The 12,651-nt window shown below is 37.3% G+C and overlaps 1 protein-coding gene across 1 annotated transcript in view; it reads left to right on the top strand.

The window, feature by feature from the left end:
- Positions 1-12,651, top strand: part of LOC308263160 (myosin-15-like) — a gene marked incomplete at its 5' end in the record, with an annotated part of 185,662 nt that overhangs the window by 83,729 nt on the left and 89,282 nt on the right. Inside the window, one exon of the mRNA XM_080696037.1 lies at positions 11,524-11,766. Coding sequence (XP_080552163.1) covers positions 11,524-11,766 — 243 coding nt within the window. The remainder of the gene's footprint in view (positions 1-11,523; positions 11,767-12,651) is intronic.

Below are 12,651 nucleotides of genomic sequence, written 5' to 3'. Positions count from 1 at the left end.
TTAGTCCCTCTGCAACTCAGTGAGACCTGGTTTCAAAATAAAGAATAAAAAATAGGGCAGGGGGTGTAGCTCGGATGTCAAATGCCCCTGGGTTCCATCCCCAGACCCCCAAAATAAATGAATAAATAAATAAATTAATTAATTAATAAAAAGGGAGACTGGTGAAAAAGTAAGATTAATCTATCAAATTTGATTTGGTAACATATAAGTGCCCTTTCTTGTACACAGTGTATGTTTTATATACATAAAGGTTGATTATTCCCATCTATGTGTCAACACTGGGTGAACTAATATCAACTATTTCCAGTGTTTCTCAAACATTGGAAGCTGCTCTGATTTTTATGGATTTTTCTCAATATCTTGTCATATCTTTCTAGTTTATTTTCTCTTTGAATCTTAAGAAAAACTAGAGATTCAGTATTCTTTATCTCTCTTTATCTGAAACCCTTTGAGCACTGTTTGTTGGGCAGAAAACCATTCTGTAGCTAGGAGTTACCCAAAGCCCCATAGCCTAGATTTTTATCTTTATTCTGCTCTTTATAGGATTAGATGGCACAATCTAAGAAATTCAAAATGATCCATACTGGTATATTATAGAGGATGGCTGGTGAAATCTAGAAATGGAAGATGAAGGTTGTATCAGCTTCCTTCACTATTACAAAATATTATAGATGTGTAAAATAGAAAAGGGTTTATACACAATGGAATTTTACTTAACCATTAAAAAAAAACTCAATTACATCATGTTCAGGGAGATGGATGAAACTGGAGGACATTATGCTAAGTGAGATTAGTCAGTCACAAAAAATAAGAAATCAGATGCTTTCCCTAATATGTGAGAGCTAAGGAGAAATGGGTCATAGGAGGAACTCTAGATGAAAAAGGAAATCCTATAGAGGAGCAAACAAGACAACCTAAATGAGGGGATGGGAGGGGAGAAGAAGGAAATCCTCTAAAACACACAATGTACTTAAACAAATCAAAGTCAACCACTAAGCCAAGCAAGGGAAGGAGGGATGGGGAGGGAATGGGGTGGGAATTGGGTAGAGGTTAAATCGGTGATGTGTACATGTATGGCCACGCAAATTTTTTACCCTATATGATGTATGAATATAATGTACCAATATAAAATATAATAATAAAAAAACAAAAACAAAAACAAATTTTTATTGGTGCATTGTAGTTATACATCTTAATGGGATAAAAGACTTGTGAAGACATACATGCACGTATCACCAATTAGCTCTTACCTGATGCCCACCCCATTTCCTCCCCATCCCTCCTTAGTGATTGACTTTGATATGTTTAAGTAAATCATGTGCTTTAGAGAGTTTTCCTCTTCCCCCCTCCCATTCCCTCAGTTAGGTTGCCTTATTTGCTCCTCTACAGGATCTCCTTCTTCATCTAGAGCTCTTCCTGTTATCCATTTCTCCCTAGATTTTGCATATTAGGGAAAGTATTTGATTTCTTAATTTTTGTGACTGACTATTCTCACTTAGCATAATGTTCTCCAGTTCCATCCATTTCCCTGTAAATGATGTAATTGTGTTTCTCTTTATTGATAAGTAAAATTCTATTGTATACATATCCCATAGTTTCGTAATCCATTCATCTGTTGATAGACATCTTGGCTGGTTCCATAGTTTGGCAATAGTGAATTGTGCAGCTATGAACATAGATACACATGCATTAGTTCTGTAGTTTAATTTCCTTTCTTTTGGGTAGATAACCAGAAGTGATATTGCTGGACCAAATGGCAAGTTTGTTCCCATTCTTCTTAGGATCCTCCATAGTGTTTTCCAAACTGGTTGTACTATTTTGCAATCCTACCAACAGTGTTTTAGAGTTCCCACTTCTCCACATCCTCAACAGCATTTGTTATTGTTTGTGTTTTGTATGGTTGCCATTCTAGTTGGAGTTAGGTAGAATCTCAGGGTACTTTTGATTTGCATCTCTCTGATTGCCAATGATGTTGAGCATTTTTTAAGCATTTGTTGGCTATTTGAATTTCTTCTTTTGTGAAATGTCTTTAATTAATTTACCTAGTTTTTGATTGGGTTATTTGTTTTCTTAGTGCTGAATTTCTTGAGTTCTCTGTATATTCTAGATATTAGTCCTCTATCAGAGAAGTAGGTGGCAAAAATCTTCTCCCATTCTGTTGGCTCTTGATTGAGGTTCTTGACAGTTTCCTTTGCTGTACAGAAACTTTAGTTTCATGTAATCCATGGTCTTGGTAATTTAATGGGTGTTGTATTGAATCTGTAGATTACTTTTGAAAGGATGGCCATTTTGATGATATTTATTCTGCCTTTCCATGAACATGGAAGAACTTTTCATCTTCTATGATCTTCTTTGATTTCTTTGTTCAATGTTTTATAACTTTCTTTGTAGAGATCTTTTACCTCCTTGATTAAGTTTATTCCTAAGTATTTTATTTTTGTGTGTGAGATTCTGAGTGGAAGTGTTTTCTGAATTTCTTTTTCAGTGAATTTATGGTTGGCATACAGAAAAGCTTCTGATTTTTTAAGATTGATTTTGTATCCAGACACTTTGCTGAATTTGTTGTTCAGTTCTATAAACCTTTTGGTTGAGATTGTTGGGTTTTCTAAGTATAGTATCATGTCATCTGCAAATACTGAAAGTTTGAGTTTTTCTTTTCCTATATGTATTCCTTTGATTTCCTTTTCTTGCATTATTGTTCTGGCTAGAGTCTCAAATACTTGAAGAGAAGTGGTGATAATGGACATCCTTGTCTTGTTCTGTTTTTAGGGGGAATTCTCAAATTTTTCTCTCATTTAATGTGATGTTGGCTGTGGGCTTATTGCAGATTGACTTTATGATGTTGAGATATGTCCTTTCTATCCTGATTCTCTGCAGTATGTTTATCATAAATGGATGTTGGATTTTATCAAATGCTTTTTCAGCATCTATTGAAATGATTATGTGACTTTTGTCTTTGGTTCTGTTTATATGATGAATTACATGGATTGATTTTTGTATGTTGAACCAGCCTTGCATCACTGGGATGAACCCTTCCCAGTCATGTTGTATGACTTTCTTGATGTGTTTTTGAATGAGTGTTGCTAGTATTTTGTTTAACAGTTTTGCATCCAAGTTCATCAAAGAAATAGGCCTGTAGTTTTCCTTCCTTTAACTGTCATATTTGGTTTTGGTACTAATGTGATGTTGGCTTCATAGAATGTATTTAGAAGAGTCCTGTTTACTTCTATTTCACAAAATAGATTGAGGAGTATTGGTATTAGCTATTCTATAAAGGTTTTATAGTATTCATTTGGGAAACTATCTAGGCCTGGGCTTTTCTTTGATGGTAAGGTTTTATTGCTGCTTTAATCCTCTGGATTTCTACACTGTTAGCAGTGATATCTCCTTTTTAATCTCTTATCTTCATACTTTTGGTTTATTCTCTTTTTAGTTAGGTTGGCTAGTGGTTTATCTATCTTGTTATTTTTTTTAAGAAACCAGCTTTTGGTTTTGTTGATTTTATGTATTGTTTTTTTTATTCCCTATTTCTTTTTTTATTTTTATTTTTATTTTTATTTATTTATTTTTATTGGTGCACTGTATTCATACATCATAGTGGGATACAAATTTTTGTAGACATACATGCACACATCGCCCAGTCAGCCCCCACCCGATCCCCACCCCATTCCCTCCCCATCCCTCCTTCCCATGCTTGGCTTAGTGGTTGACATCTAGTATTATAGCAATTTATCCAAAATTAAAAATGATAATCTCACATAACAGTTTCATTTGTCTGATACCAAGCTTTTGATGACTTAAAGATAACATTACAATATTGCTTTTTGCTTTTTTTCTTACCAGAGAATATTTTATTTTCTATTTTTTAGGTGAAACTATCATATATTTATATATTTATTTTTCAGAAAAAAATCTATCCTAATATGGAATATGGACTCTAGGTACCCAAAATGATCTTGAAAAAGAACAAAGCTAGAAGATATATATTTTCTGATTTCAAACCATATAAAGCTACAATAATTGAAACAGTGTAGTACTGTTCTAAAGGCAGATATATAAACCATTGGAGTTAAATAAAAGCCTAGAGCTAAATTCTTCCCTATATTATCAAGTTATTTTTGACAAGGTTTCCATGAACATTTGGTGGTGGAAATAATAATCTTTTAACTAAATATTTTTGAAAAATAATAATTACATGGAAAAGAATAAAATTGGACCCTTACCTAATCCCATATATAAGTATTAACTAAAAATAGATAAAAGACCTAAATATAAATCTTAAGACTATAAACTTTTAGAAGAAAATCTGGGTCATAAAACCTCACAACATTGAAATTGGCAGTGATTTCTTGGATATGATTTCAATGGCACAGGCAACAGAAGAGTATACAAACTCCCTAAAAAAATATTGTATATCCAAAGACAATGTAAACAGAGTTAAAAGTTACTAATAGAATTGGATAAAATATTTCCAAATGCTATATCTGAAGGTATATTAATATTCCAACTAGAAATCCTAAAAATTAACAACAGTAAAGGCAAACAATACAATTTAGAGATAGGTAAAAGACTAACATAAATAATGAATCTCCACAAATAACCAATCTTAGTTGTCTTTTGAATGGAAAATCTTGTTTCTCTGGTTCTGGTGTGTGTTACCTATTTCTTCTTTGTAGTTAATCTCTTTGAGTATTTTCTCTAGTGCTGGTTTTGAAGACAAAAATTCCTTCAGTTTCTGTTTGTCATGGAAGCTTCTTATTTCTCCATCTAATTTGATAGAAAGTTTTGCTGGGTAGGAAATTTTTGGCTGGAAGTTGTTTTCTTTCAGAGTTTGGAATATGTTACTCCAAGCCCTTCTGGCTCTCATGACTTGGTTTGGGAAGTCTGGAGTGATTCTAATTGGCTTGCCTCTGAATGTCACTTGGCCCTTTGTTTTTGTTGCCTTTAAGATTCTCTGGTTTCCACATTGGTCATTTTGACAATTATGTGGCGTGGGGATCCTCTTCTCTGATCCTGTCTAAAGGGAGTTCTATAAGTTTCCTGGACCTGTGTATCAACCTCTTGCTCTATATTTGGAAAATTTTCTGCTATTACTTCCTTGAAGAGATTGTTGATCCCTTTGGTTTCACTTTCTTTTCCCTCCTCTATTCCAATTATTCTTAGGTTAGCTCTCTTAAAATGGGCCCATATTTCTTCAATGTCAGATTCCTGCTGTCGGATATTTTTTTCTAGATCAGAAACTATGCGTTCATTTTTGGAATGATCATCTTCTAAGAGCGAGATTCTGTTCTCCATGTGGTCTAATCGGTTGTTTGTGCTTTGAATTGAGGCCTTTACTTCATTAATTGCATCCTTTATCTCTTTTTGGCTCTCTCTGAGTTCTTTTTGAAGCACCGCTATTATTTCTACAGTTATTTTCCTGATTTGATCTTCTAGAAATCTCTGATTTTCTGTTTTATCGGGTTCTGATGTTGTGGGGTTGTGGGCATTCATTGCTCCAGTGTTATTCCTCTTTCCCATGATTTCGGGAGTTTGTGCCTTCTCTGGGTTCTTCCCTTGGGTCACTATGACTTCACTTAAGGTGCTCTGGATCTCGAGTCTGTAGTATCTCAGACCCCACTACTCCTTTACTGGGTTGTATCACAGAGTCTCCGACCCAGGGAATCGATATAGGCTGCTTTAAACTATGGGGGGTGCCAGGTTGCACGTTCTCCTATGGTGTGATATCACTGCCACCGCCCCTCTCCCACTGGGTCAAGTCCCAGGAAGTACAGTACTGGGATTTCTCCTCTGTGGCCCGCAATTTGTCTCACTGTTCTTGAGTTCGCAGATGTAGCTGTACTGGACTCGTTGAATTCGCTGCTGCTGCTGTCGCCGGTGGCAATATGGCGCCACTGCTACGCCCTCGGCCATGAGGCTGGCTTTTTTCTTCTTGGTTTTGAATTCCACTCTGAGTCCTTGCAGCGTGTGCTGAACTCAGCCACTGGGAGCTTTAGATGTTCCCTGCGCTGAAAAATCCCACCTGGCTGTTCCGCAGCGGCTCACCTCGGCTTGCTGTAGCAGTCCGGTGAATTCACCGCTGCCGCAGGCAGTATGGTGCTGCTGCCGCGTCCTCGGGCGTGAGGCCAGTGTATCTCCTCTGTGGCTCTGAGCTCTGTTCTCAGTCCGCTTTCTCTCTGGAGCCTGGTGATTTTTTTTGTTTCTCTGGTGATGGTGTTTTCTGGCTATGAAAGGCTCTGAATTTGTGGTAATGGAGATTGGTTGTTAGCGGGGCTCTTAAGCCCCGCTTTTCTCGGTCGCCATCTTCCCGGAAGTCTATTTTTCCCTATTTCTTATATTAAGCTTTATTTTTAATAATTTCCTTTCTTCTATTGGCTTTGTGGTTAGATTGTTACTGTTTTTCAAGGGCTTTGAGGTGTGTCATAAGGTTATTTATTTGGTGGTTTTCTGTTTTTCTTATGTGAGCACTCAGTGCTATAAATTTTCCTCTTAATACTGTCTTCAAAGTGTCCCAGATGTTTTGATATAATATTGTATCTCTAATTTCTTCTGTTCTTATAAATTTCTTAATTTCACCTTTTACTTCTTCTATGACCCATTCTTCATTCAAAAGTGTGGTATTCACTCTCCACATGTTTATGTGGTTTTTCTGGGTCTTCTTGTAGTTGATTTCTAATTTCATTCCATTAGGGTCTAAAAAGACACAAAAAACTATGTCAAATTTTTTGAATTTGCTAATGCTTTGTGGCCTAGGATGTGATCTATTTTGGAGAAGTTTCTATGAGTAGTTGAGAAAAATGTGAACTCTGCTGTAGTTGGGTGAAATATTCTATATGTGTCCAACAGGTCCATTTGATTAATGGTATTGCTTAGGTCTGAGGCATCTTTACTGACATTTTGTCTAGAAGATTAGTCTAATGGTGTAAGAGGGATGTTGAAGTCTCCCAGTATTATTGTATTGGGATTTATGTGTGACTTAATGTCACAAAAGGTTTGTTTTATGAAAGTAGCTGCACCTATGTTTGGGGCAAAAATGTTGATTATCATTATTTCCTCTTCCTGAAATGTTTCTTTTATCAGTAAAAATGATTTTATTTATCTATTCTAATAAGCTTGGGCTTGAAATCTAACTTGTCTGATATCATAGTTACTACCCCTGCTTGTCTTTGAGTTCTGTTGGCATGGATTACCTTCCTCCAGTGCTTTACCTTAAGTTTGTTACTATCTTTACTTGTAAGATGTGTTTATTGCAAGCAGCAGATAGATGGGTTCTGGTTTTTAATCCATTTTTCCACTTTATGTCTTTTTATTGGGGAGTTGAGGCCATTTACATTCAGTGTGATTATTGAGAGATGATTTTTAATTCCTAACATGTTAAGATTTTATTTCTGTTTAAAATAGTGTTTCTTCTTCTTTACTTAGTTATCTGCTAGATGACAATTCTTGTTTCACTGGTTCTTGAGTGTATTATTTATTTCTTCTTTGTATTTAGTCTCTTTGAGTATTTTCTCTAATGCTGATTTTAAAAACATAAATTTCTTCAGCTTCTGTTTGTCTGGAAGCTTCTTATTTTCCCATCTAGTTTGAGAGAGTTTTGCTGGGTAGAAAATTTTTGGCTCTAAGTTGTTTTCTTTCAGAGTTTGAAATATGTTACTCTAGGCCCTTCTGGCTTTCATGACTTGGTTTGGGAAGTCTGGAGTGATTCTAATTGGTTTGTTTCTGAATGTCACCTGGCCTTTTGTTTTTGCTGCCTTTAAGATTCTCTCCTTGGCCTCTACATTGGTCATTTTGACTATTTTGTGGCAGGGAGAACCTTTTCTCTGATATTTTCTAAAGGGAGCTCTATAAGTTTCCTGTATCAGTGTATCGACCTCTTGCTCTTTGTTTGGAAAAAATTCTGCTATTACATCTTTGAAGAGATTGTTGATCCCTTTGGTTTCACCTTCTTTTCTCTCTTCTATGCCAACTATTTTTAGGTTACTCTCTTAAGATGGGTCCATATTTCTTCAATGTCCAATTCCTGCTTTCAAATTATTTTTTTTTAAGTTATAAACTATGTGTTCCTTTTTGGAGTGACCAACTTCTAGGAGTGAGATTCTATTCTCCATGTAGTCTAATCAGTTGTTTTGAGTTTGAATTGATGCCTTTACTTCAATGATTGCTTCCTTTATTTCTTTCAGACTCTCTCTAAATTCTTTTCTAAAATACTGTATTACTTCTACATTTACATTCCTGATTTCATCTTTTGGATATCTCTGCATTTCTGTGTTATCAAGTTCTGTTATTGTGGGGTTGTGGGGGCTCATTGCTCCATTGTTGTTCCTCCTTCCCATGATTTAATAAGTTTGTACCTGTTGCTTTTGATAGATTTAACTTAGTCTCTAGGTGTCATGTGGTATATCCAAGAGCAAGTTGTATTTTATTCAACAGTGAAGGTTGATTGAAGAGGGAAGTGAAGGAGTTAATGGAAGAATATGGTAAGGTCTCAGATAGGGTCAAATAGAATGAGAGTATGAGTTTGGTAAGTAGTATATACTAGAGATAAGAGATAGTAAAAATGTAGTAATATTCTAGTAATCAATGTAGAGTTTCTGGTATAGTGATATGAAGTGCCTTTTTATACAAGACAAGAGAGAGATAAAAAGGAGAAAAATGATAGGAATTGGATACAGAGAAGAGAGTGGGCATATATAAGGGAAGAAGCTTGGGAGAGGGTTTGGGAAGAGGGTTATAAAAAAAAACAAAACAAACAGCCAGGCATACACTGTCATACACAAAAAATGAACAAATACCAAAACAACCCCTACAACAAATTAATGCAACTCTACAGTCTCTCTCTGTGTATGTACTGAGTGCCACTGGCACAATTCCCACTGTGAGTCTGGTTCTCTGAGTCTTTCTCAGTCTATGCAGATGGTCAGTATCAATGAGGCTGGATTTAATATTGAGTGAAGGTCATCCTTCACACTTTCCACAGATTTAGAGTCTCGGTCTCTCTCTGTCTCTGTTGGTGGTGTATGCCTCTGAGACCAAACTCAATGTAGGAGTCTCTGTTTTCCACAGCTAGGGATGGGCTTGTTTGACTTCCCCCTCTTCATCATGAATGGGAGGTCTGTTGTGTTCCTGGGTTTATCGTTAAGTGTAGGTCTCCTCACTTTCCACTGATCAGAGCCTGAGTCTATCTGAGCTTCTGATATATCCAACAGCAGATCCCACTCCCACCTTTTTAGGGTTCTTCTCCAGGTCACTGCAACTTCACTTATGGCATTTATTGAGCAGTGCTCTGGATCTCTGGAGGGTGTGGTAATCTCAGTTGCCACTACTCCTTCACTGTGTTGTATCACCAAGTCTCAGACCCAGGGAGTTAATCACAGCTGCACAAGACCCTGGTGGCACAAGGCTGGGTGTTTTTCTGCGGGGAACTGTGACTTCACTTAAGATATTATTGAGCACCACTCTGGGTCTCTGGAGGGTATGGTAATATCTGTCACCACTACTCCTTCAATGGGTTGAACTGCAAGATTTCAGACCCAGGGAATTTATCAAAGTTGCACAAGTCCTTGGGGGTACAGTGCTGGGATTTCTCCTGCGGGGACCACAGTTTCACGTATGATTTTAGTGTGCACTGGTCTGGATCTCTGGTGGGCATGGTGAGCTTGGCTGCTGCTGGCAGTATGGCACCACCACAGTGCCCTTGGCTGCAAGGCTGGTGGGTTTCTTTTCTGGTGTTGAGTTTTGCTCTGGATGCCTGGAGGGCATGGTGAGCTTGGCCTCTGAAAGTTTTAGCCAGTCTTTGCATAGAAAAAACTGATGAATTACCATGGACTGATCTGCAGCTGCTCACTTCAGCTCCTTGTTTTCCTTTTTGTCTCTGGAGTCTGGTGCTGTGCGGAAAGAGCACCTGCCACATCAAGGTGGGTGGTTTTTTTTTCTGCTCTCTGGTTGTTCTTCTACTCTTTGTTTTCTCTGTCCCTTGTATTTATAGTTGTTATTCCTCTACTGATAGTATTTTCTCACTATGTAAAGCACTGTTTTTGAAGCAATGGAGATTGGGTGTCAGCAGTACTCTTGAGTGCTGCTTCTTTTAGTCACCATCTTCCTGGAAGCCCAAAAAGGGTTTGTTTTGCTTACAATTTTTCATATCTCAGGTCTTGATCAGGCAGACCCTTGGTTCTAGGCTTCTGTAAGGTTGATGGGGGACCTTGCCAAGGGGGTTGTGATGGAGCAAACTGCTCATCTTATTGTCAAGAAGCAGAAGAGAGAAGAAACTAGGGTCCAATAATCCCTTTTGTAAGCATACATCCAATGATCTAAACCTAGTGACCTAATCACTTCTCACTAGGCCCTGCCTCTTAAAGGTTTCATTACTTCCCAATAATACCACACTTGGTGATGAACAGTGTGTGTGTGTGTGTGTGTGTGTGTGTGTGTGTGTGTGTAACTCAGGATTGAATCCCAAGGCATTCAAACTCTGAGCTATATACCTATAGCTCTATTTCATTTTTTACTTTGAAACAGATCTCATTATTTCTGAGGCTGACCTGGAACCTGTGATCCTTCCATCTCAGCTTCCTAAGTACTGGGATTACAGACATGTGCCACCCATGCCTAGTTTTGGGGACTGGTCTTTTAACACACAAGCCTGTGTGAGACATGTAAAATCCAGATTATGACAAAAATGTGTGTGAAGCAATATTATAATAAGATATACAGTCTTAAAGAATTGGCTCACAAAAAGTGCTTTTATTGACCATCTAAAGAAGATAAATTAGAAGGGTTCAAATTTATATGAAAAGTTCTCTATAGCAAAAAGCCACTTCATTTGTTACTTGACCTACAACACAGTAACAACGGTCATCCAAGGAGATTTGGAGGCAGAGCCTGTGAAAGGTTAAAATAAAAAAGTATTTTATACCCCATGTGAATAACATGTCCAATTTACTGTTTTCAGAATCATTGAGACAAAACTTTTAGTTGGAAATAATAGTGAAATCTAGTCAGTGACTTGCAAGTAATGTTATAAATTCTAAATTTAACCTAGGTATAAAATATGTATCTCAGCTTAATTTGTTAGAATAAATATAAATACACATATATGCATATGTGTTGCACAAGTGCATCAGAGCACATTTTCTTTGAAGAGCACATTTTAAGCAGTTACTAGCCTCAAACCATGTGCCCACATTGATTTTTACAGATGCTGTGATTTAAGCAGCACATCACTGATTGTTGGAGACACATTAGCTCTTTGGGCCACAAAATTCTATTAAGTGCTTTCGAAGAGGTCATTTAATTTATTAAATGGACCTGAGAGATGGGAAGCTCCTCCAAACACAAGCAACTGTCCCACTTCCTAACAATAGGGTCAGGGACCTGAGAATATTATTTCAGTTGCTTGGGAAAGGTGGGTGAGAGTGCTGGGCAGAGGGCAGGCAATTATCTCTCTGCTATGTGTTAAGTAGCATTTTCGCCTAACTGATAAATTACTTCCAGCTGTTGGCAACAATTTTCTCCTCATCGCAGGCGCAAGAGACCCTGGTAAATGTTGAAGAGCAGTGTGAGTCACTGATTAAATACAATATCCAGCTGGAGGCCAGAGTCAAGGAGCTGTCTGAGCGGGTGGAGGAAGAAGAGGAGATAAATTCTGAGCTGACTGCCAGGGGGCAGAAACTGGAAGATGAATGTTCTGAGTTGAAGAAAGAAATCGATGACCTGGAAACAATATTGGCGAAGTCGGAGAAGGAGAAGCATGCTACAGAGAACAAGGTACTTTTTCTGTGATGTTAGGAAAGTTTAGATGCCTGAATTCCACTTCACAAATCAGACTCTGGTACCAGAGGTGCTGTTCAAGTTAATTAACATCATGGCCTGTAATTGTATAGTGGTAGGAGCCAGAACTCATAAAAAGGATCTGGTTAATTGTGTTGTTGCAATGCAAATTTCCAGCTCAACTTAAGGGAACCCTAGTCAGTATACCACATGAAATGTTTTCACTTGTTCCAGTCTTATTATATCTAAAATCTAGAGAGAGCAAAATCATTTCCTCGGACCTATAAGTATTCTTGGGTAGAAAGCAAACATAATGTGATTTACTATAAGGTGATTTACTATAAGGTTATATCTACATTTTCAGGTCTGATAATGATTTGGAGTTTGACCTTGAAGCCATCATGTAAATTCAGCCTTAATTTTAGTCAAGGACTTGGGAATTTTGTTTGTTTTAACTTGTGCATCTATTGGTGGATTGACATTAGTGAGAATCTTTATCCAACCTTGATAAGCAATTAGTCTCTAAAATGAAACTAATTTTTGTGAAGGATTAAATAGTTATCTGTTTGGTTCTATTAATTACCTTTTTTGTGGTACTGGAGATGGAACCCAGGGGTATTATACATCTGAGCTACACCCTCAGCCCTATTTTTTATTCTTAATTTTGAAACAAGGTCTCACTGAATTGCAAAGGGCCTCACTAAGTAGTAGCTGAGGCTGTCCATGACTAGTGATCCTCCAGCTTCAGCTTTCCAAATGCTGGGATTACAAGCGTGCACCACCATGCCTGGTTAATTACCTTTCATATTAAGCATGTGGGATTCATATAGCTAGCTTCCAGTTTTGCACAGGCTACCTGCTGTAAACCTTCATTAAATGACA

The sequence above is a fragment of the Muscardinus avellanarius genome (assembly GCF_963383645.1).
Source record: "Muscardinus avellanarius genome assembly, chromosome: 5".
In the NCBI taxonomy this organism is placed as follows: domain Eukaryota; kingdom Metazoa; phylum Chordata; class Mammalia; order Rodentia; family Gliridae; genus Muscardinus; species Muscardinus avellanarius.
Note: the sequence above shows the minus strand (reverse complement) of the source record. Positions and strands in the feature narration are given on the sequence as shown.